Raw genomic sequence first — 20,445 nt, forward strand, 5'->3', positions numbered from 1 at the left:
CCAATGCACTAGCCCCTTAGAATCCGAAAACTGCAAGTTTGAAATTCCATATCTCCGAATTAAAGCATTTGTCGATGTTGTGAGTGCCCAAACCGGTATTTGCAGGCCATGGCCACCAATTTGGCTATCTCAACTCAAAACTAATGTTAAGGTGGGAGTGTCCCTTTAACGATCAATCAACACTACGAAACTCTTTAAACGACATGTAAGCGAAAGCAAATGTGAGAAAATTTTGGTTTTCTAGAATTAACTGGCACAAACTTTCTCAAACAATACAAGGAAGGCCGTGCACAATGGCCCGAGCTTTACACAATAAATTAGCAGCCTGATCTTGTTTTGATAGCCAGTGACGTCATGCTGCCAAATTTGCTTCTGGAGATAGACGGCAGCAAATAGCGAAGTGCGGAGATCGGACAGAAAGCGGAGAGCGTGCGTTTGGATTGTGGATGTGTGAGGCTGAGGGGTGTAGCGCGATACGGTGGAAAACTGAGGCGAAATAAATTGTTATTAACTTTTAACGTCTGTCATACCGGGCACAAGATTTGTGATGCACTTATGTGCATAAAACTTTTCGTGTAAAAGGAGCCCAGCTTGTGCGCAGTGCTAATTCTCCCTCCTGTTGCTGTGCTCGCGCAGACAAAGGATAAGGAATCGCCATGCCTGGCATGAATTCAGCAGTGAATCGTAAAGGTAATCCATTCTGTTTTTGCATTTTGTATTTCATGGATTTATTTTGATGCATTTTATTGAGGAAATTGCTATTTCAATCTTGCTCTGCGCCCTGCGGTAGGTACCTTTATACATAATTTTGCTCGTAAAAGTAGGGGCATTTGTTTTGTCAGCTATTTGTCAGCTTTTAAAGCTAGCCTTCCTTAAAGGGACCCTCCCACCTTAACATTAGTTTTGAGTTGAGATAGCCAAGTTTGCGGCCAGGCTCAGAAACCACCATTTATCCTGGTCGCAAGCCCCGCAGCTTTATGGTGTTCAAGAAATTTCTTCCCTTTACTTGCAGGGTGGGACCAGCGTGGTCCCTATCTCTTAACCATTACGGGAATCTGATGACGTCATCAGGCTTTCGAATGTCCGTTGAATGTTTGACTAAAACGTTTTGTAGCACGCGGTGGTATATGCTGCTTTGCGCGCAACAAATGCCGCACTTTCAAATAAAGTCGCTAGGAACAGCGGAGATCCCAAAAAGTAAACAAATGTAAAAGTCTAATATCTTGAAAACCGGTGAATATTTTTCGATGAAATTTGGTAGATATTCGTTTTTGCTCTTTCTGAAACGAGCGACATCACTTTCATGCCAATTCATTAACTTTTTTGAAGGTGGGAGGGTCCCTTTAAGCTTGCTGATACTGTAGAATGACATGTTGAATCCCGTTCCACCAGTTACTGCTGGAGCTACCAGTTTGTGATTTTTCATAGCTTCAGCATGTTCTATAAGGTATCAGTATAACATCACATTTGTCTTAAAGGGACCCTCCCACCTTCAAAAAAGTTAATGAATTGGCATGAAAGTGATGTCGCTCGGTTCAGAAAGAGCAAAAACGAATATCTACCAAATTTCATCGAAAAATATTCACCGGTTTTCAAGATATTAGACTTTTACTTTTGTTTACTTTTTGGGATCTCCGCTGTTCCTAGCGACTTTATTTGAAAGTGCGGCATTTGTTGCGCGCAAAGCAGCATATACCACCGCGTGCTACAAAACGTTTTAGTCAAACATTTAACGGACGTTCGAAAGCCTGATGACGTCATCAGATTCCCATAATGGTTAAGAGATAGGGACCAAGCTGGTCCCACCCTGCAAGTAAAGGGAAGAAATTTCTTGAACACCATAAAGCTGCGGGGGTTGCGACCAGGATAAATGGTGGTTTCTGAGCCTGGCCGCAAACTTGGCTATCTCAACTCAAAACTAATGTTAAGGTGGGAGGGTCCCTTTAAAGGAAATAGTTCACTTTTTAACATGGGTTTTGAACTGGAATAGCAGTTCCGTAGCCTGGGCTGAGACGAGCATAAATCAGGAGCTTTTACAGCCCAACGATCACCCTAGGCAAAGATATTCTATTTCTCGTCCCGAAAAAGGTGTCTTGCGTTGAGGATGTGTGCCTTGCATATATTTCCATCCAGTATGAAAAGAGCATGGGTACCGAAAATTCTTCAGAAACTAGAGAAATTATCTACGAGAACTCTAGAGAAATTCTCGTACTGATCAATAAGGACATTCAGCAGCAGCAGATCGCCCAAATGCCGGTGGCCGCGATAATTTCTCTAGGTTCTGAAGAATTTTCGGGACCCATGCTCTTTTCATACTGGATCGCGTGTGCCTTACAGAAACTGAAAAGTTCTTCCTATATCAAAATATAGAAAATAATCTTTTGTTATAATTAGGTTTTATTTTCTTTGCTGATCATTTTGAACATAAAAAATCATAAATCCATTGCAAAAAAAATAATTTCGTGAAAGTGAACTATTTCCTTTAAGTGACATATATTTTCAGTGCTATATTCATTGTGTGAAGCAAATAAACTAAAGTTTAAGGCACTTACCTAATACTTAATGAAAAATTAAATATGCTAGGTGTTACATATAACATGCAAACTTAAGTTCTAGATAGGCACTTACCAAATATTTATCAGGAAAAGTCAATACCCATGCTAGATCATAGATGTCAACTTACATGTAACTCTAACATAGCCATTATCAGATCACTGCCTTGAATTCAATATGATGATACCCTTATCTGGTTCAGTTAGAGATTAGGATGCATAGTGCAGTGAGGAGTTGCTTGCTTATGCTGTTTTTGGCTGCTCTAGGATATAAAATGTTGGTCATTTGGGGAGGGGGGAAGAGTGTTATCATTGATGCTTGGATATCCCTTTGATTATTGTTTATTTATTTTTGAAATTCATCAGAAAGATAATGTTTATATTTTGACATCCTGCAGGCAGCCTCTTTCAAGTTGATCTCCCTAAAACTTCCATCAGTAGGAAATGTTGCAGCTAATGAGAACAAAGTGCCACAGCTCATGCTGGCAATGATGTGTTTCACTGAGGATTTTGTCAACTATGATGGATTCAAGCAGTGTTAGACCCAGTTGTGATCCTTCATAAGGTGTCTGCTATAAATATGAATTACCTACCTATAGCATGTTTCCAAGCTGAAGAGTTTGTTTGCATTTTACAATGCCTTGTTTGCATGTTTTTAAAGGTCAAAGTTGTAGAATCATGTACATAATTTTTAGGATAACTTGAAAACATGTTAAGTCCCTGCAATGATTGGATGGTTTTTTACTTTACCTTAAGTTATATGCTTATTTTTTTATAACACTGGGTACCTATGCATTATGTCCTTTTCTCAGTAGGGGAGTTATAACATGGTGATGCCCTTAGAGTTACGTAATGGCTACTCTTAACTTGATAAACTAACAAAATGAATTACCAAGTAATATGACATTTGTATAGTGCTAGTTTTGGCTGCTATTTGGGATCTTGTGTGATAAAAACAGTGTATTACCTAGGTATATAGTGCCCAAGATTACTGGTTTCTATAGCTACAAGATCCTGATTGCTGAAGTATACCTTCAATAGAAGTCAAATTGTGAAAGCTGATGCATACTTTGATGAATTGCTTTGTTCCTGTAGATCTCTATGGACACTTTTGTAATCTTTTGGCCCAGTTATGTCATTAATCTTTATTGATTGACATCAGAGTGAGATCTACCAGTAGGTACCCCATCACCATCCAGTCAGTCCATTGCGGGCCTTTCATCGATGGCTGGCTGGCCATCTCGCGCTCCCGGTCTATCCTTCCACCGGCCGGCGGTGAGACCCGCCCGGTCGGCCGTCTCCGCTCAGCTGATCGACCGTCCGCCGGCCCGGCCCGGTCCAGCCCGGCAGATCGGCCCACCGCTCCCGTCTGAGATTGGTGGATGCGTCTCTAACAGAGTGAGCGTGGCCCACAGAGCACAGTGTGGTAAGTCTGTTGTAGGTGGACGGATCATCAGACTCTGTCCCGACTCCCGCTGGAGACGGATCAAGCCGTCTGTCCAGTCTGGAGGTCCGACTCCGGTCAGCCGGTGCGTGCCGTCCGGCGGCGGTGGCTGGGCTCCGGTCCGCCGCGCCGGTCCGGCGGTCTGAATCACCGTCAGCGGCCTGCGAGCCGCCGGTGATGCCGCCGATCCGTTACCGCGGCCCGGCCGGCGGACGGCCCGGGAGGCGGCCGCGCGCCAGCCGAGAGGAGGAGAGCGGCGCGCCTCGTCTGGCGTCACCAGAGGTGGTGACCCGCTGGCCGCCGCAGCAGACCGTTTAACCTCGCGCGACCCCGCGACCCCTGCCCAAGGCCTCAGCAGAGTGTCTGACGTTCCTAGGAGTGCCAGCTGTGCTGTGCGCTATCTGGGCGCTGGCCGAGACGTGCGGTTCCCACGCGCGGGCTGGATCCCACAGCCCTGGGTGATGAGTAGCTCGCCGATATACACCGCAGCCAGTCAAAGTAGCCCTGCTGCCATCGCTCTCTTGTCGTAGCCATGTTTTTCACAGCTGTGGTTCTCTGGGAGTTCACCCTGAGTAGGGGCCACAGCTCACTCCCAGCTCAGCTCAGCAGCTCGGCTCAGAGCCCTGGCCGTGCTCCGTCCCTGGGCCCCAGCCGTGCCCCGTCCCCGGGCCCCAGCCGTACCCCGCCGGTCTTTGCCCCTGCGGCGCCGGTGGTGACGTCAGCACCGTATCGCAGCGCCGCCACGGCCGCCCTTGACCGTCGCCGGCGCGTCGGCCGGTGCCAATGAACGTCAGCGCGCGCGCGCGCGGTGCGGCGGCCGCCTGCCGGGCCGGCTGGTGTCGCCTGTGTGAGCGACCAGGAATAGCGGCCAGCACCGGCCGGCGGAGACGACGGGAGCACCGTCCCGGGCACTGGCATTGTGTACGGATAACACGACCGGACGGCGCGAGGCACGGCTGGTCCGTGCAAAGATGCGGACGGAAAGATATGCAAACAGACAGACGAACAGACACGAAAGGACACCCGAGCTTTGGCAGTCAACACAGCGCTGTTTTGCGATTTGTATCTCGAATGTACGCAGTTTGTCTGAATCACTGGGTGGCGGCGCCTGCGCCAGCGGTGGTGAAGGCGGCTGCTCTCGCCTCTCGGTCTGGTGTGAGGTCTAGTATGGCTGATTCAGAGAGTGCATACCTCGATGCCTGAGCCCGTCTGCTCCCAGAGGCGGGTATGGACGCGGTAATGGCTCCTGTCCAGTTTGTGTGTCGGACGGTGGGCGGCGCCGGTCGGCCGCCGGTGGTGTCTGTCGGTATTGGGGCCGCCGACCGGCCGACTACCGGTCCGTGTTTACGGACAGGGGCGGCGATCACACGGCTGACGCCCGGCTGCCGCTGCCGGGACCACCGGCGAAGTCCGAGTCGCACCGACTGATGAGCGGCGGCGATTTGCGAGCCAGTACGGTACGGGACCGTGTGACTGGCAGCAACTTCGGACTGCGGCGGAACGAATACCGGGCTGAGGTGTTAAGGCAGAGACTGCGACCTGACCGCCGGTGTGCTGATCAGGCTCGTGATGGCACTTTGTGAGGGACTGCTCTGGCCTCTGTCAGAAGTTTTTTTTTGTGTGCGTGTTATGAAAATGAGCTGTTTCGGAGCGCTGGTATCCCCAGTTTGAGCAGCAATTCGCGATTATCGTGCCACGTTTCCGCGATGTTTCGACTTGTCCTTCGGCCGGTGCCCACGCTCCGACACACAGCGCGTGGTACTCCTCCCTGGTCCAGGCCTCCTCCCGTGGTCCAGGCCTCCTCCCGTGGTCCCGGCCTCCCGGCCTCCTTCAGAACCACCAGCTGCAGAACGGAGACTGGCGCTGCGTCCTCGGTCCTCATTTTGCAGGGTGAGGACTGCAGGTCGAGCCACCAGGGCCCTGGCGGCTCGACTACCGTGACCGGAGACAGGCCGACACCTTGTCTGATGGGTGGCTGCCAGGCTGTTACTGGGACAAAGCTAGAATCTCGACCATACCGACCATACCAGCGCCTTCTCTCGTCGCAGCTGCGTCTGTCCCCACATGTCTGTTCGGCCTTCTGCCTCTGTCCCTCAGCCATGCTTGAATCTCGCTGTCCTTGTCACAAAGGAAGATATCTCTGTGACTCCGACCAGGAACCCTTTGGCCTTTTCTATCTCGATTCGTCATCCCCGAATGTCTGTGGCCCCAGTATCCCAGCTGTTCCCGCCTGCCAGCCGTCCCGCCGCCCACTCCCAGTCTCCATCTCTCCGCAGCCCGTTTCTGGGTCTGTCGGAGCCCGGAGGCGGCGGTCCCACGCCTCGGTCCGCCCTGCCGCCTCCGTGGGTGCTGCGCTCGCCTCCTCACCTCAGCTCGTGACTCCGGCCGGCCGCGGTAACGGGACCCGCCCAGCGCCGCGCGCGACAGGTGCGCCCGAGATGGATGGGCCCGGCGGCTATACCAGTAACGTCACAGCTCTGACGTCACTGGGGCGGCGTGCCGTGTGCGCTGCCGTGTCCGGCGGGACGTTCGGCTGAGTCTGTGACGGCAGTGGATTGTCACGCCAGTCACCGGTGACGGGCGGTGGAATCGATGGCCCGCGCGGCGTCTTACTCGAGGTGGCGGAGCAGACAGTCGTGACGCTACAGTTAGTTTGTTTTTAGAAGATGAATGGTCCGGCTGGCTTTATCAGATTAAAGTATTTGTGTGAAATGCCGAGTTGACCCAGTTTACGTTTCTGGGTTAGATTCCATTAGCCAACCTTACGATGAATGGAATTTCTTTTGTTTCTCACGCTTTTAATTGTGCATTTGATTGTGCTATATCTAGTTGCGCTTGGGTGCCTTGGTCATGGTTTCAGCTCACTTTCGTTTATCGGACTTGTCTTGGCTAGCAGCAAATAAGCCCGAAACATCCAGACTATAACATATTATTGTTCCACGTCTGCAGCACCTATGTTTGCTTTTGTGGCTATCCTATGATGTCCCTATTTTTATATAAGTTCCCATTGTTCCTTTCGTCACCAGAGGCACATATCTATCATTACTGCCCACCATTTTACATCTCTGACACTGCCGCCCCTGTGTTTTCGCAGTGCGCGCCATTCAGGCCAAGAAGAAACGGCCGAAGCGGCCGACGGCCAAGATCAAGCAGCAGATCCAGTCACAGGCGACCGGCGACCGGGCCAACAACCAGCACAAGAACGGCGACAACAATAGGTGGGTCCCACTGTCCGTCACCGACGCGAGGGCCGTCACGGTTCGTCGGAAGGTCATCTCAGGCTCAAAAGAAACGATATATGCCATTCGAAAGCTGACGGTGAGCTGAATCCAAAAATGTAATTTTTATCAAAATCGATCGATGGCCTTTTTTGAAAATTGCGTTTTTGTAAAAACTTAACCCTCGCACGACCAGGCCATTTCTCATAACACGAACGACCAGGGGGGGGGGGGGGTTGTTACGACCCCCCCTGCCGTTTCGAAACGGAAGGTCGTAGAGCTTAGCGGAAAAAACCAACGGATTGCTCTCAACGAGATCTCGCGATTGGTGGTATATTTTTTGGTCCTAGGTCAACATTTGACCTTCTTTTGACCGGTCAAAGGTCAAATTTTCGGAAAAATAGACTTTTTTTCAACTTTCGGCGGCGATTGCGGCAAAACGGTGGGAGATATCGACTTGAAACCTTCACTATCGTGTTCCTTGATCAATTCTCTATCGTTTGGTATGTATTTCGTTTCCCTAGCTCTAAAAATGGCGCGTTGGGAGCGCCGGAAGTCGGCAAGGTCACAGTCGGCGGCAGAAATTCGAAAAATCAAAATTTAAATTTTTGAAATCTGATTGTATTTTTGGATTTGGGAGGTCCATTTGCTCCCTATAGAAGCTAATATTTCTGCATATTCCCATTGAGGTGACAAGAATTAGCAAAATAGTGGTTCGGGCGCTTTTCAAAAATAGTACCGGACGCTGTTCCTCTTGTGACGTCATAGCTCCGTGACCTGACCTGACCCGGTCAAATTTCTTATACCATATGATAGCCAATACTTGCCCCAACAAGCATGGGAAGTTTCATCACGATCCATCAACCGATGTCCGTACCACCGGCAGGAAACCTCGGGCGTTGGCACTCAGTTTGTGAAAATCCGGCCGGAGGCTGTACCTCTTATGACGTCATAACTCCGTGACCTGACATGACCCGATCAATTTTTTTTTCGGCAAAAGATGCGCAAAGGTTGCCCCAGAGGGTATTGAAAATTTCAGCCCGCTACGACAAGCCGTTTAGCGTGCACTTCGAAAAAACCTCAGGGGGGGGGGGGGTTGATACAACCCCCCCCCCGTAGGCGTTCTAGGGTTAATAATTTTTTATTCAACGGGCTGTCCCGGACATTCTTGAAAACATAAACCTGTATTTTTGGGTTCCAGTGAAAGCTGAACGCCAAAAGAACAATATTTAGCGAAGCAATATTTTCAAACATTAATATGCGTCTCCCACAGCCGAAAATAAGGCGCAATCACACAGCTCAGTGTCACGATGGACCAAAGTCAGCCACACAGAAGCGTGAAATGACCCTTATCGACTCGCAGACCCGGCGCTCTCGGCCCGCCTGACCGGCCACGGAAAGAACGTTCGGCTCTCGTTCTACTAAACAAATGTCATATTTGTCAGTTTAGCTGTCCACATCGCTATCAAAGTTATTCAGGATACCTGTGAAGAAAATTCATTGTTCTGTAATCTTCACATCATGCATTAATTTGCATTTGTTCATGTCTACTTTGCTCAATTGAGCTTGGTATCATGCCCATATAAGGAAAATTGGCCGCGCTGAAATGTCAGAGGTTGCACCGGCCTCAGCTCGGGTGGAGTGGGGGTAGCGCCCGGCGGGGCAGGGTAACCTTTGACCGGTCGCACGGCCGAGCAGCTGTCACCAGTACAGCCTCTGACAGTGAAACCCCGCTCACTTCCCCTGCGCGGGCACTGATCGCAGCTGGATGGAACAAAACACGCATAAGAAAAATGTAAATTAAAGCATGTTGTAAATCGAGCAGAACAATTAATTTTCTTCACAGGTATCCTGAATAACTTTAATAGCGATGTGGACAGTTAAAGTGACAAATATGACATTTGTTTAGTAGAACGAGAGCCGAACGTTCTTTCCGTGGCCGGTCAGGCGGGCCGAGAGCGCCGGGTCTGCGAGTCGATAAGGGTCATTTCACGCTTCTGTGTGGCTGACTTTGGTCCATCGTGACACTGAGCTGTGTGATTGCGCCTTATTGTGGGCTGTGGGAGACGCATATTAATGTTTGGAAATATTGCTTCGCTAAATATTGTTCTTTTGATGTTCAGCTTTCACTGGAACTCAAAAATACATGTTTATGTTTTCAAGAATGTCCGGGACAGTCCGTTGAATAAAAGATTATTAAGTTTTTACAAAAACGCAATTTTCAAAAAAGGCCATCGATCGATTTTGATAAAAAATACATTTTTAGATTCAGCTCGCCGTCAGCTTTCGAATGGTATATACCGTTTCTTTTGAGCCTGAGATGACCTTCCGACGAACCGTGCCGTGCGCTATGGACGGGGGCTGGGTGTGTGTGGAAGGGATCAGAGGATGCCGGGACTGGGCTCAGAGCCTGCTGATTCCGCGGGACTGGAGAGCAGCTAGGCAGACTGATGATCTATGCAGACGGTTTTCCGTCGTGTATGTGTATCGAGGTCGCTGGGTCCTCTTTTAGGCAGGGTAATGCGGTCTGCAGATAAGTTTGTTTATCTTGGCGACTGGAGGTTTTAGGGGTAGGATCTCACGTTCGTAACTTTCCGCTGATCGTTACGTTGGTATGACGCATCCCGTTTGCATGACGTAATTTTCCATCACCTCGTGCCGTAGGCTATGCTGAACACGATGTAGACCGGTCGCTGCGCATTTGTCAATGCGGAACTGGTAAACAGTGTATCAATATGGTGACCTTCGTCCCTAAATTAATGGGCCGGCGGGGCGGAAATTTACCGTTCTGTAACGGATTCCTTCTAGCCGTTTGTTGGCATTAGTGAATGCATGGAAATTTACGTTGTAAATCACCTGGATGTAAATGTCTGACTTACTTATACGCTCGTAATTTAGTAGGTATTCCGTGCAGTGTCCTGCACAATTTCGTGCAACTGTAGCGATCGACTCTATAAGCTCTTCACTCTGTCAGTTCTAAATCGGGGCTCGTGGCTGTCTCCCCCCCCCTGCCGTCGGCCACGCGTCGGCGGCATGTCCCGCGCCCATGTGCAGTGTTTGTGTCCGCTGGCCGGCCGGCCGGCCGGGCGCTACCGTGTCTCTGTGGCGCAGTGCAGCGACCCCGCCCGGTGCACTGCGCAGTGTGACCGAGCCCCGGCGGCCGGCGACCAGGGGCGTGGCGCGGCCGCCGAGACACGCCAGAGGTCGGCTGCGGGGGTAGGGACTAGGGAGGGGACGGGCGACCGGGACGGGCGACTGGTGACCAGGAGAGGGTGTCCACGGTATATCGGAGGAATGGCTGTTGTCTGAATGGTGCGACAGAGATGCGCTCGAGTTTTCCTCCAAAAGCTCGGCTCAGGGATACTCTTAAAAGATTATGTGCAAAATCGTGTTCATACTTACGCTTTTACCTCTGATGGAGTAGGTGATATTCTATTTCGTTTTCAACGCGCCAGGCTCGGGTATAACAGTGTGGTATTTGCACGGCTCTTGGGTGCGCCGTTTCCTTCCCGGTCGGCTGGTACCGTCGCAGTTGGTGCGGGGCGGGGCGGCCCCAATCCGTGGACCGGGCTCAGCTGCTGTACTGCTGTAGTGAGCGCTGCAGCTGTTTATACGGTATCCGCCCTGTTCACAAGTGGCTGAGCGTTCTGCGGTACGGCGGCTTACATTTCCGCGATTCATTGTGTGCGTCTTGAACAAACACTTTGGCGATGTCTGAACGTTGTCAGCTGTCGATCCATTTATTACGAGTTTTTAATTTCTCTGAAGGTTCACAATTGTCGCCATTGGTTATGACTTATGACCATGACAAGATCCGGTAATAGGTTCGTGAAGCTGCCGTTTCCACGCTTCCCAGGACATTCCTTCTAGCCGTCGCGTCTTAGCCCTTTGTTTGTGTGATCGTACCGCGAAGAGGTTGTGTCTTATCTAGAATGAGTGCCAATTCAAGGGCCTGTACACTCCGCACATTACACCGTTGTGCACTGTGCAGTGGCAATACCATAAGGTCGATTTTCCGGCCGTTGCGCGTGGCCGGGTGGACGTTACGGACGTCTGGCCGGTCACTGACGGCTCAGCGGCTGGCTGGTGCCGGCCGGCCGCTGATTTGGTGGGGCCGGGGCGGCGCGGGGGAGGTGCCGATGGCCGGGGTGGGAACCGGGCCCGCCAGCGGCCGGCGGCGCCGCCCGGCCGGGGCGGACACGGTGTCTGTGCGCCCTTACTGTTGTACTGAAACCAGGCGAGGACACTGACGCCAAGGGTACGGACTCAGCGGTGAAAATGTGCCAGCGAACGTGGATGTGTTCAGACTGTTCTGTTTTGGTCTGGTTTATCGGCTCGAGCTGTGCCGTTTTTTGCGAGTTGATCGTCGTTCCGTGACTTATCCCGTCGGAACATTCTGTCTCCGCGCCGGACTGTGTTAGTTGCAACTCGACTTTGAACCCGTTGTAGGCATTATCGCGGTGCCAGTAAGACGTACGGCTTGTGGTGGGCTTTTGACGGATCGGGACCGGATCGCGGTGACCGCAGCGGATAAGACCGAGTGTGCTGAGCGTTGTCAGCAGCGGTGCGCCGGCCTGCGACCCATATTCCGTGCCGCCGGTCCGGCTTGACTGATGTAATACGGCGAGCCGCCTGTGCTGAGCGGCGCAGACCCCAGCGAGCACAGCGTAAACGGCGGAAGTCCAGTTGAGACTGCGCGCAAATATTTAGCGCCGCCACGTTTGGACCGTGGCCGATACTATTTCTGGAGCCAAACAGAGGGCATTATCGGCCGGCTGATCGGCCGGGCCCGTGCTGCAGTGCCGAAGGTAACTCGCGTGCCGGCTGGTCTGAATGGGCGCGCTGCTGCGACGATGACCTCGGTACGACACCCACGGACCCCCGCCCCCGCCCCCGCCCAGAGTCGGAGGCGCCCTGCCACGCTCCTTCCTACGCACAGCTCCATTCACCTGGTCAGGGAGGCGGCCGCTGTGGCCGGGCCGGAATCCGAGCCGCGCCCCTGGGCAGAGACACGGGTCGGAACAGCCAGGGAAGTGAAAGGAGCCACCAGCTGTGAGAAGGGACCGAGGTGACCGCACACATGGTTAGCTGGCTCCGAATCAGCTGTGATCTGACACTGGCAAACGCGTTCACCTCATCAGTTTCTTCGCCAGTGACATAGGTATTTGCGCGTTGCCGCCTTTGTCATTGATTCAGAAAAGTCAACGTAGCTTCGGTGATCGTTGGCTTCAGCATTCCTCCTTGTTTGGCCCATCGCCCCACTAATCCGCCCTCGCAGAAGCCGGGATATTACCTCGGCGATGTGGTGGTCGGGGTCGTCACGAGGTTCCGGCCCCGTTCGTGACCGAGATACTCAGAGGCGGACAGTATATCGTGCTCGGAGCGGGGAGCCGTTCGCTCCGAGGCCAGTCGCGGAGATGGAGCCGTGTGGCCGCGGAGATGGAGCCGTGCGGCTGTGTGTGAGCACCGAGTAGCGGTTGGATGAGCGGCCGATATTGGCGCTTCATTAGCGTCTCCGCCGGCTATCGGTCGCTGACCTCCCTGCGTGACGGGCGGTACGGAGATGGCGGCAGCTTACTGAACACCTGACTGGCGTTACCCTGGTGAAGACGTCTGGGGAGGGAGAACTGGAGGCTCGATTGAGTCCGTCCCAGCAGCCGACCCAGCTCCGGGTCTGGTCTGGCCGGCCGCCGGCCCGCAGCTCCGCTCCGGCCGGGACCGCCGGCTGCGAGCGGCTCACACAGCCTCGAAACGCTCCACATTCCAGCCCCGCCCTGCCGTCTGGCCGTCTGGGCTGGGGCCGGGCAGCCGCCGAGTCGCGCCGCTCCGGACGGCCTCACGCTGGAACTAGCGCAGCGCAGATAGCCCCAGATTGGAGATCATGTGTTCATAAGACGCACGTAGGTTTTGATTGGCATTCGATGAAGCTGCGCTGGTCGTCAGAAGCTGTTATTTCCAGCGATATTGTCGGCTGCCGGCGCAGTGACACGCCGGGTGTCTGTTTGACGGCCCCGCGACCCGCGGAGCTGGACCGACTCCGGCCAGCGCCGCCGACTGCGATATTACGCCAACCAGCTGCCGGCGCGGCGCATACGACCGACGCGTGACGGCGGGGCGGCCGCCGCCGGTGCCAAACTTGCCCGAGTTGGCGCGGGTTGGACCCCTGTGCCGCGCGGCGGGCTGGATCACCTGCTCATCACGTACCGTGCGGTCTGTCTGACTGTGCACTGCAGCTCCTGCCATTCCGGGCGTACCGTCACATCTGACCGACCTGTGTCGGCACCCGTACCGGCTGGATCGGTGCTGCGATGGACAGCGGTGGTGTTTGCTGACCCCCTGACGTGTGCAGGTCACCCCCTGATGACGGGGGCGGCGACGTTTGCCGAACGGCCGCTGGTGTGCGAAGGTCGACCGATCGGCCGGCGTGCCGCTCGTTATCCGCCGTGCCGACGGTTAAAAGTCGGTGCTCATTATTACCCGGATCTGGACGAGTCGGTACCCACCGGTTGCCCGCTGTGGCGGCAGCGTACACACACACGCTGTGTCCGCTGATTAATGTTGGTCGCATTGTTTCTCTATGTGAACATTGTCCCTGTGACCGCATTGTTTCTGTCTGTTGGCGAAAATATTTCCCGGCGTTTGTTTGTTCGACTGTGGGTGATTATCGATTGAGTGCTTCAGTTTTGTGGATAAATGAGGGATTCACTTTTAATTCTCCCAGTATATTGATGTGTTTCATCATTGCTTAGCTAAATTCGCTTTCGACTTAGCAATGGGTATTGGGTATGCCGGTTCTTGAACATATCTAAATGCTAGACCACACTATCATTGCAGAGGCATGGTCCTCCAGCCTCGTTTCAATGTCGATGTTAGTGTGCTTTTACGATGCCGCGCTATTTGGACCCCGTATGCATGGTGTGTGGTTTGGTATTCAGGCACGTCTGTGATCCATTACAGGTCGTGCGGCGTATGAATGATGAAATGATGCAACTAACCAAATGATGTTAATGCAAAGTGAGTTTGTTTTCGGGCTGCTACGATCCATCAACGACATTGAATGTCCTCAATGGCGTACCCTCGGCTTCGTTGTTGCATCATGTTGTAACATAGCTAGATGTTAAAACGTAATGCACACGGGAAACCAATACTTTTCACATTTAGATGCCTGATCATTAGCCTCCTGCCGTGGGTGAAATGACATCATTTGCCAAGGGTGAAATTACGTTGTGTGAACCTGCGGCGCAATGTTGGACTGCGGATTTCTACCGTCGACGGCCGTACGGCAGCTCCGCGCGGGCGGCCGGCCGACTGTCTATGTCTGGAGCCTCTTTTTCTGGGAACGATCCGGTGTCTACCGGCTACTGAGGCCCGGAGCCGGCCGACACCGGCGCAGGGCGGTGTCGGCGCCGCATCTCCTAGGTGACGGGGCGGCCGCCGCGGCTCGTCACCGGCTCTGCGCCCCCGCCCTCTCCCAGCTCCCCGGTGGCTATGGATCGCCGGCAGTCACCGGTTCTGCCTGAGGCGCCGGACGCTCTTAGGGATCTGTCCTGCACTTAGCAATCAATAGCTGATTCTATACACAGCGCTGGAGGCTCTGAGGAAGGGTTCCATACATCACAGCCCTTCACTGGTTTTACCCGCGGCGTTAAAGGCTCTGAGGGAGCGGTCTATAGATTGCCGACCGTCTCTCCTCGTGTTGCTCACTGCTATCCGGACGTCCATAGATCGGTCCGCCGTCACCGGCTCTGTCCGCGCCGCCCGCCGCTCCCTGAGGGTCTATAGATCGCGCACCTCGTCGCCGACCCGTCAAATCTGTGGCTGGTCGGGTTGGTGTAGCATTGCTTTGTACCGCCTCCGGCACTGAGGGGGTCGGTCGGAGCTCATCCCCCATTCAGCAGAACGGCCTCCGCACTCTGATGGCCAGGGGCCAATTCCATGGGGATTCACCTCGCAATCTCTGAGCGGCTTTGGCGATTCAGCCGAGCCCAAATGTCATGAGTAGGATTTGACGGCTTTTGGCGAGGCTAAGCGACCGTATGCTGACAGTCGGTGCTCATTATTTTGTTTTCATTTACGTTATTTGAGTTGCGCATGGGCGCCGGGAACATGTGCTCAGTAGCCTGGATACTCCTTCAAAAGCTCCGGCTTGTTGAAAGTCGCAGTATCAAGGTTTGCTATTGTGATATTGGTCTCCGGAGCTGTGCGGCGCTGGGCTCTCTCGTCTCGGCTACTCGGTCTCTCCGCTCCCACTGCTCTGTGAGATGGTCGGCGCTCGGCGGCCGGTAATAACTCCGTGCCGGCCGGCGCCATTCACCGCTCACCGCTGGGAAGCGCAGCTCGCCGCGGGCGGTCGGCCGGGTGGGGGCGGCGCGTGCCGGCCGGCGCTCCGTGGTCGGTGGTCGGTGGTCCATGGTCTGGTCCGTGGTCCGCGGTCTGCCGTGTGAACCACGATGAGAGCTGGCTGTGGGACCGGTGTAGTTGGTGACATCTCGCCCAGTTGACCTCAGCTGGCACCCCAGTTGACCCAGCTCACCGCAGACCGTCGCCGCCTCAGACCAGATCGGCGCTGCTGCTGTGGGTATAAACCTCCACTCTTTCCACACACGAAGCGGCCACGCCTCCGTGAAAGTGCGGGACGCCCGTGTCGGTATCGGTGGCGGTGTCGGTGTCTGGGCCGGAGGTGGCGGTGACGGGGTGAGGTCGGGTCACGCCGCCGTGGGGCGGGTGATAGCAGGCAGTCTGCCGAGCTGTGGTGTCGGAATTGACTGTCACGGCACGCCCTGTCCCCGCCCTCGTCTAAGTTGGCCAGACTGGTCCGTGCAGCTGCCACTGGCTGGGACGGGGACGCAGTGCGCCACTGCCCGGCCTGCAGCAGGGCGGGGACGGTTCACTGCAGGACAGCGGCCGGGTCAGACGGAAGGACAGCGGTTAGGACATACAGCGGGACGGGGATTACAGGGTGTAAAGTAATTACGCGAACATACTTTTTCGTCTTATAGCAATGGAAAAAGCGGCGGTGACATGAAAATTTCATCTTTTTATATATTCCTAATTATGTGCGATACACTGACAAAGGCGTTCAGGCATAATTGACATGAGCATGTCAAGCACTGTTGGCCAAAGCTTAGTCCACGCCTCCTGGAGCTGTCTGGTGAGGCAATCGATGTTAGTGGCTACTAGCAGCTCTTAGACGCTCTCCTGAAGAGTCGCCTGGGTATTTTTGATTAAATTGAGGTCTGGGCTATTCCCAGATTGACCATTATATGCCCAGAAGAAGAACGGGTTCTCAAAGCACCAGTCTTGCGTCTTTTTGGCCGTGAGAGGAAGGACTTAATCATGAAGAAGAGTTTCTTTGCGTCGGGCACAAAAGTGCGCTCAATCATTTTGCCCCTTTTGGTGCATTGATGGATTAGATAGAGACTCGTCTGGAAGGATGTTCCACTAGTCGTATACTTTATTTTTTGTGGCCTTGTTGGTCACTACATGCAATTCTGACACCATCCGGGCGCTCATAACACGCTGATGTGTGTTCCTTTGCCGGATGTTTGAAGGTTGGCACGGGCGGGACGTCGGACGCATCAGCAGCCCTCAACGCGTTGTTCTGCAGGTTTGACGGATGAAATAGCTTCGAAGATGTCTCACCCAACCACAAAGCCAGCTGCCTGTCCTCCTCTGTTCAGGTTTGGCGGTCTTAAGAAAACTTAAATTGACAATCCTGCTGTTAATTCATGAATTTTGGCCATCTCGATTGTTTGTACGGCTTGATTTTCGAATTTTCACGGATTTATGTATGAATCGTGATATCTTAGATGGGGTACCCGGCCAAAGTAAACCATTTCGCCTGTTTTCGGGTCGACTGTTGTCGTTTGGTCGCGGAAATGGTGACCACCCATTCGGCGCCTGAATCCGCCGAGGTTTTACTGCCGCCAACGGCTTTGCTTTTTATGTCCTCTTAAGTTTTATTATGCTTCAACCAAACGTGTAATTGAGTAATGCTGGTGCCGAGACCGTTCCGAGTCCCTTCCGCACCAATCCAGCCAAAATAATCACAAACGCTTTCCCTGGCAACTTCAAATTGATCTCTTTGCCCATTTTGGTCTTGAGCAGCGTATGGCGTCAGCACCACTCGAAGCCGAGAGGTGTTGTAGACCTTCCAAGTCATTTTTCAAAGTAAGGTCACTTTTGTTAGATGAGGCGACAACAAACACGACCAGTCATGTTCCATAACAGCCCGCGCTCATGCAAAATCTCCACTGACAGGCGAAATTGTAAGAAAATACATGTTCGCGTAATTACTTTCCACCCTGTAGGGCTACATGGCTGCGGACCATGGCTTTCGATCATGGACGGCCTTGACAGTCTGCTGGGGTTATCGGTGGGTCTTCCCACGCCCTATGGGTACATCGGCACATGTGATACCGCTCCGCCGTGGTTGGAACGACCCATAGGCATATGGCAAATAAACAGTTCAGAACAGCGTAGATTATGAATGAAACCTACATTTTCTGGAAATGCTTAGTGGACAAATATGAATTTGAGAATTTTTATGTTTGCCACGCATCAGTTGATTTGTCGATCAGTTATTTACGATTCCAGTAGTAGGTATAGTTCTTCTGAATGCTTGAGACGAGGTGTTAGTATCACTGATGTTAGTTGTCGGACTTTCGTCCCCGTCTTGAGTTGAGATGTTAGTTTCACAACGTTTCGGCCAGTTACTTCTCCGGCCGTCGTCAGGTGTTCTCTGGCCCTTAGAAGGACCTGGATGTTGGTGGCGTTGCGCCGTACGCGTCATACCGTTCGAAAGCTCCTGTAGTCAGCGGGAATCGAACTCGGGTTTCCCCGGTGATAGTCCACGGTTCTAACCACTCCACTATCGAGGCAGACATCGTTATGGAGCTGGAAACTTGGTGTCATTTATCCCCCAGATGTTTTTGTGATTTCCTTAGTAGTGGGAGCCATCATTCATTAGTAGTGGGAGCCAACGAGCTTCATGAAACACAAACCCAAGGAAGCATCCCAACAACAACCAAGGGATAAGCCAATCGCGACAGTATCCCTCCCATACAACAGAGGACTGTCAGAGAAGCTAAGGCGAATCTGCGGAGCATACAACATCAGGACGGTGTTCAGAAGTACCACCACCCTCCGCAGGTCACTCACAAAGGTCAGACCGCCAACCACCAAGGAGCAAACAAAGAACTGCATATACGACATCCCGTGCAGCTGCGGCAGGTCATACAAGGGCGAGACTGGCCGCCCACTGGCGGTCAGGCTCGAAGAACACAGGAAGGCCACCATCCGAGGCGAAACACTGAAATCCGGTGTGGCGGAGCATGCATGGTCTGAAGGAGATCACAGACCTGCTTGGGATGATACCACCATCATCGACAAGGAGCCACACTGGAAAATCAGAAAAATCAAGGAAGCCGCACACATGGCGCTGGCTAGCAACCCCATCAGCAAGCCAAGCGCTGACATCAGCCCAATATGGCTCCCACTACTAAGGAAATCACAAAAACATCTGGGGGATAAATGACACCAAGTTTCCAGCTCCATAACGATGTCTGCCTCGATAGTGGAGTGGTTAGAACCGTGGACTATCACCGGGGAAACCCGAGTTCGATTCCCGCTGACTACAGGAGCTTTCGAACGGTATGACGCGTACGGCGCAACGCCACCAACATCCAGGTCCTTCTAAGGGCCAGAGAACACCTGACGACGGCCGGAGAAGTAACTGGCCGAAACGTTGTGAAACTAACATCTCAACTCAAGACGGGGACGAAAGTCCGACAACTAACATCAGTGATCCAGTAGTAGGTACTGGAGCGATCGCTAGGAGTCGATAACCCGTGTGTTGTCATTGCACCTTACCGAATCAGGTTTAGTCATGCAACGGTCCGTTATGATGAACCCGATGTTGATAATTTCTTCCGCTTCCAAACATAGGGTGTCTTAATATGGCTACTCATGGTCAGCATTATTCACTGCTGTCCTATCAGCCCGTTTTTTTCGCTATTATCCGCTGCTTATTCGTTCATCGTTTCGTTTGTTTCCCGGTGTCCCTCGGCACACCTGTACCCACCTGGTGACCTGGTTATTGTGGTCGGTGCCCTCGGCTGTCGGTGGGCGCTGCGTCCTTCCGTCGCGTGGCGTGACGGCGGTTCCTCCCACCTTTAGACACAGGGCGGGTGGCGTGCGCTGCTGCTGCGCGCTGTTGCTGCGTGCCGCCGCCGCGGTACCCGAGACGGCTGGTTTTGCCCAGTGCGCCGCGCGCCGCCCGGGTTTTTGTGGGTCCGTCGCAGTGTCTCAGTGGTGTTGAGTTTAAACCAGTTCAAGGGCGGAGCGGCGCATCTCTGCCGCCCCTCCCCTGGAGGTGACACGGCCGCGGGCGTTATTTCAGCCGGCAGCACCCGACACCCGAACGCACCGGGCACCCACACCGGAGAGCGTGCGTCACTGCGCGTCACGGCACGCCGTCACGCTGAGCGGACCGTCACGGTGCCCGGGTGGGCGCGGCGTCCGGCCCTGCCCACCCCTTTGTTGTGGCCATCACGCGTCGGTCCGCGGGGACACGCGATCGACACGAGTCTCCGTCCGCGGCGCCACGGCCGGCCCTATTAGGGTGACGCACGACCGGTGACCGATGGCGGCTGACCGGAGCCGCCCCAAACTGGGCTGGCGGCGCGGCCTGGGGAGCACTCGCCGGCAGCGGGGTGTAAGATACTGGAGAAACATGGGATGACGGTCGGGTGATGCAGTGTCGCTAGGAGATGTTGGATGGAACAAGTGGTGGATGCTCTTGGGATAAGGATTTTCAGCTGAAATAACGCGTCCGCCAGGTGGACAAATACAGCCGCCTGGGTTGAATGAATGCCGGTTTTGTGGCGATGTTTATGAACGTCTGGGGTCGTGTCGCGCCAGTCGATATCGTGTAGTGACCGCTCCAATCCAGTTCGCCGCCATGACGCGACGCTCGACAGGATCGATGGCTGTTCCACTGCAGCCGGGCGGTGGATGATGGGTGTGGACTGTGGACCCCCACTCTCGACTGAGTGGTGACCCCATGACTGGGTGACCTCCCCATGGCTGGATGACCTCTCCCCATGGCTAGGTGACCTCTCCCCATGGCTAGGTAACCTCTCCCCATGGTTAGGTGACCTCTCCCCATGGCTGGATGACCTCTCCCCCTGGCTGGGCGACCCCTCCTCTCTGGCGGCTGAGCTGTGACCTC

General features: G+C 53.6%; 1 protein-coding gene across 4 annotated transcripts in view; it reads left to right on the forward strand.

Annotated features, from left to right (window-relative positions):
• LOC122390556 (SRSF protein kinase 3-like) overlaps positions 1-20,445 on the forward strand; it is a 46,326-nt gene that overhangs the window by 6,130 nt on the left and 19,751 nt on the right. For 2 of the 4 annotated variants that reach the window (XM_043383628.1, XM_043383630.1), the window contains exon 2: positions 7,091-7,214. Coding sequence is in view for 1 of the 4 variants with exons in the window: in XM_043383626.1 (XP_043239561.1) it covers positions 657-690; positions 7,091-7,214 (158 nt within the window). In the remaining 3 variants the exon portion in view is untranslated. Of the gene's footprint in view, positions 1-396; positions 787-7,090; positions 7,215-20,445 lie in introns of those variants that run through there. The other 2 variants (XM_043383626.1, XM_043383629.1) reach the window with 2 other exon arrangements.

This window comes from Amphibalanus amphitrite, unplaced genomic scaffold, assembly GCF_019059575.1.
Source record: "Amphibalanus amphitrite isolate SeventyFive unplaced genomic scaffold, NRLGWU_Aamphi_draft 000400F_arrow, whole genome shotgun sequence".
Taxonomy (NCBI): Eukaryota; Metazoa; Arthropoda; class Thecostraca; order Balanomorpha; family Balanidae; genus Amphibalanus; species Amphibalanus amphitrite.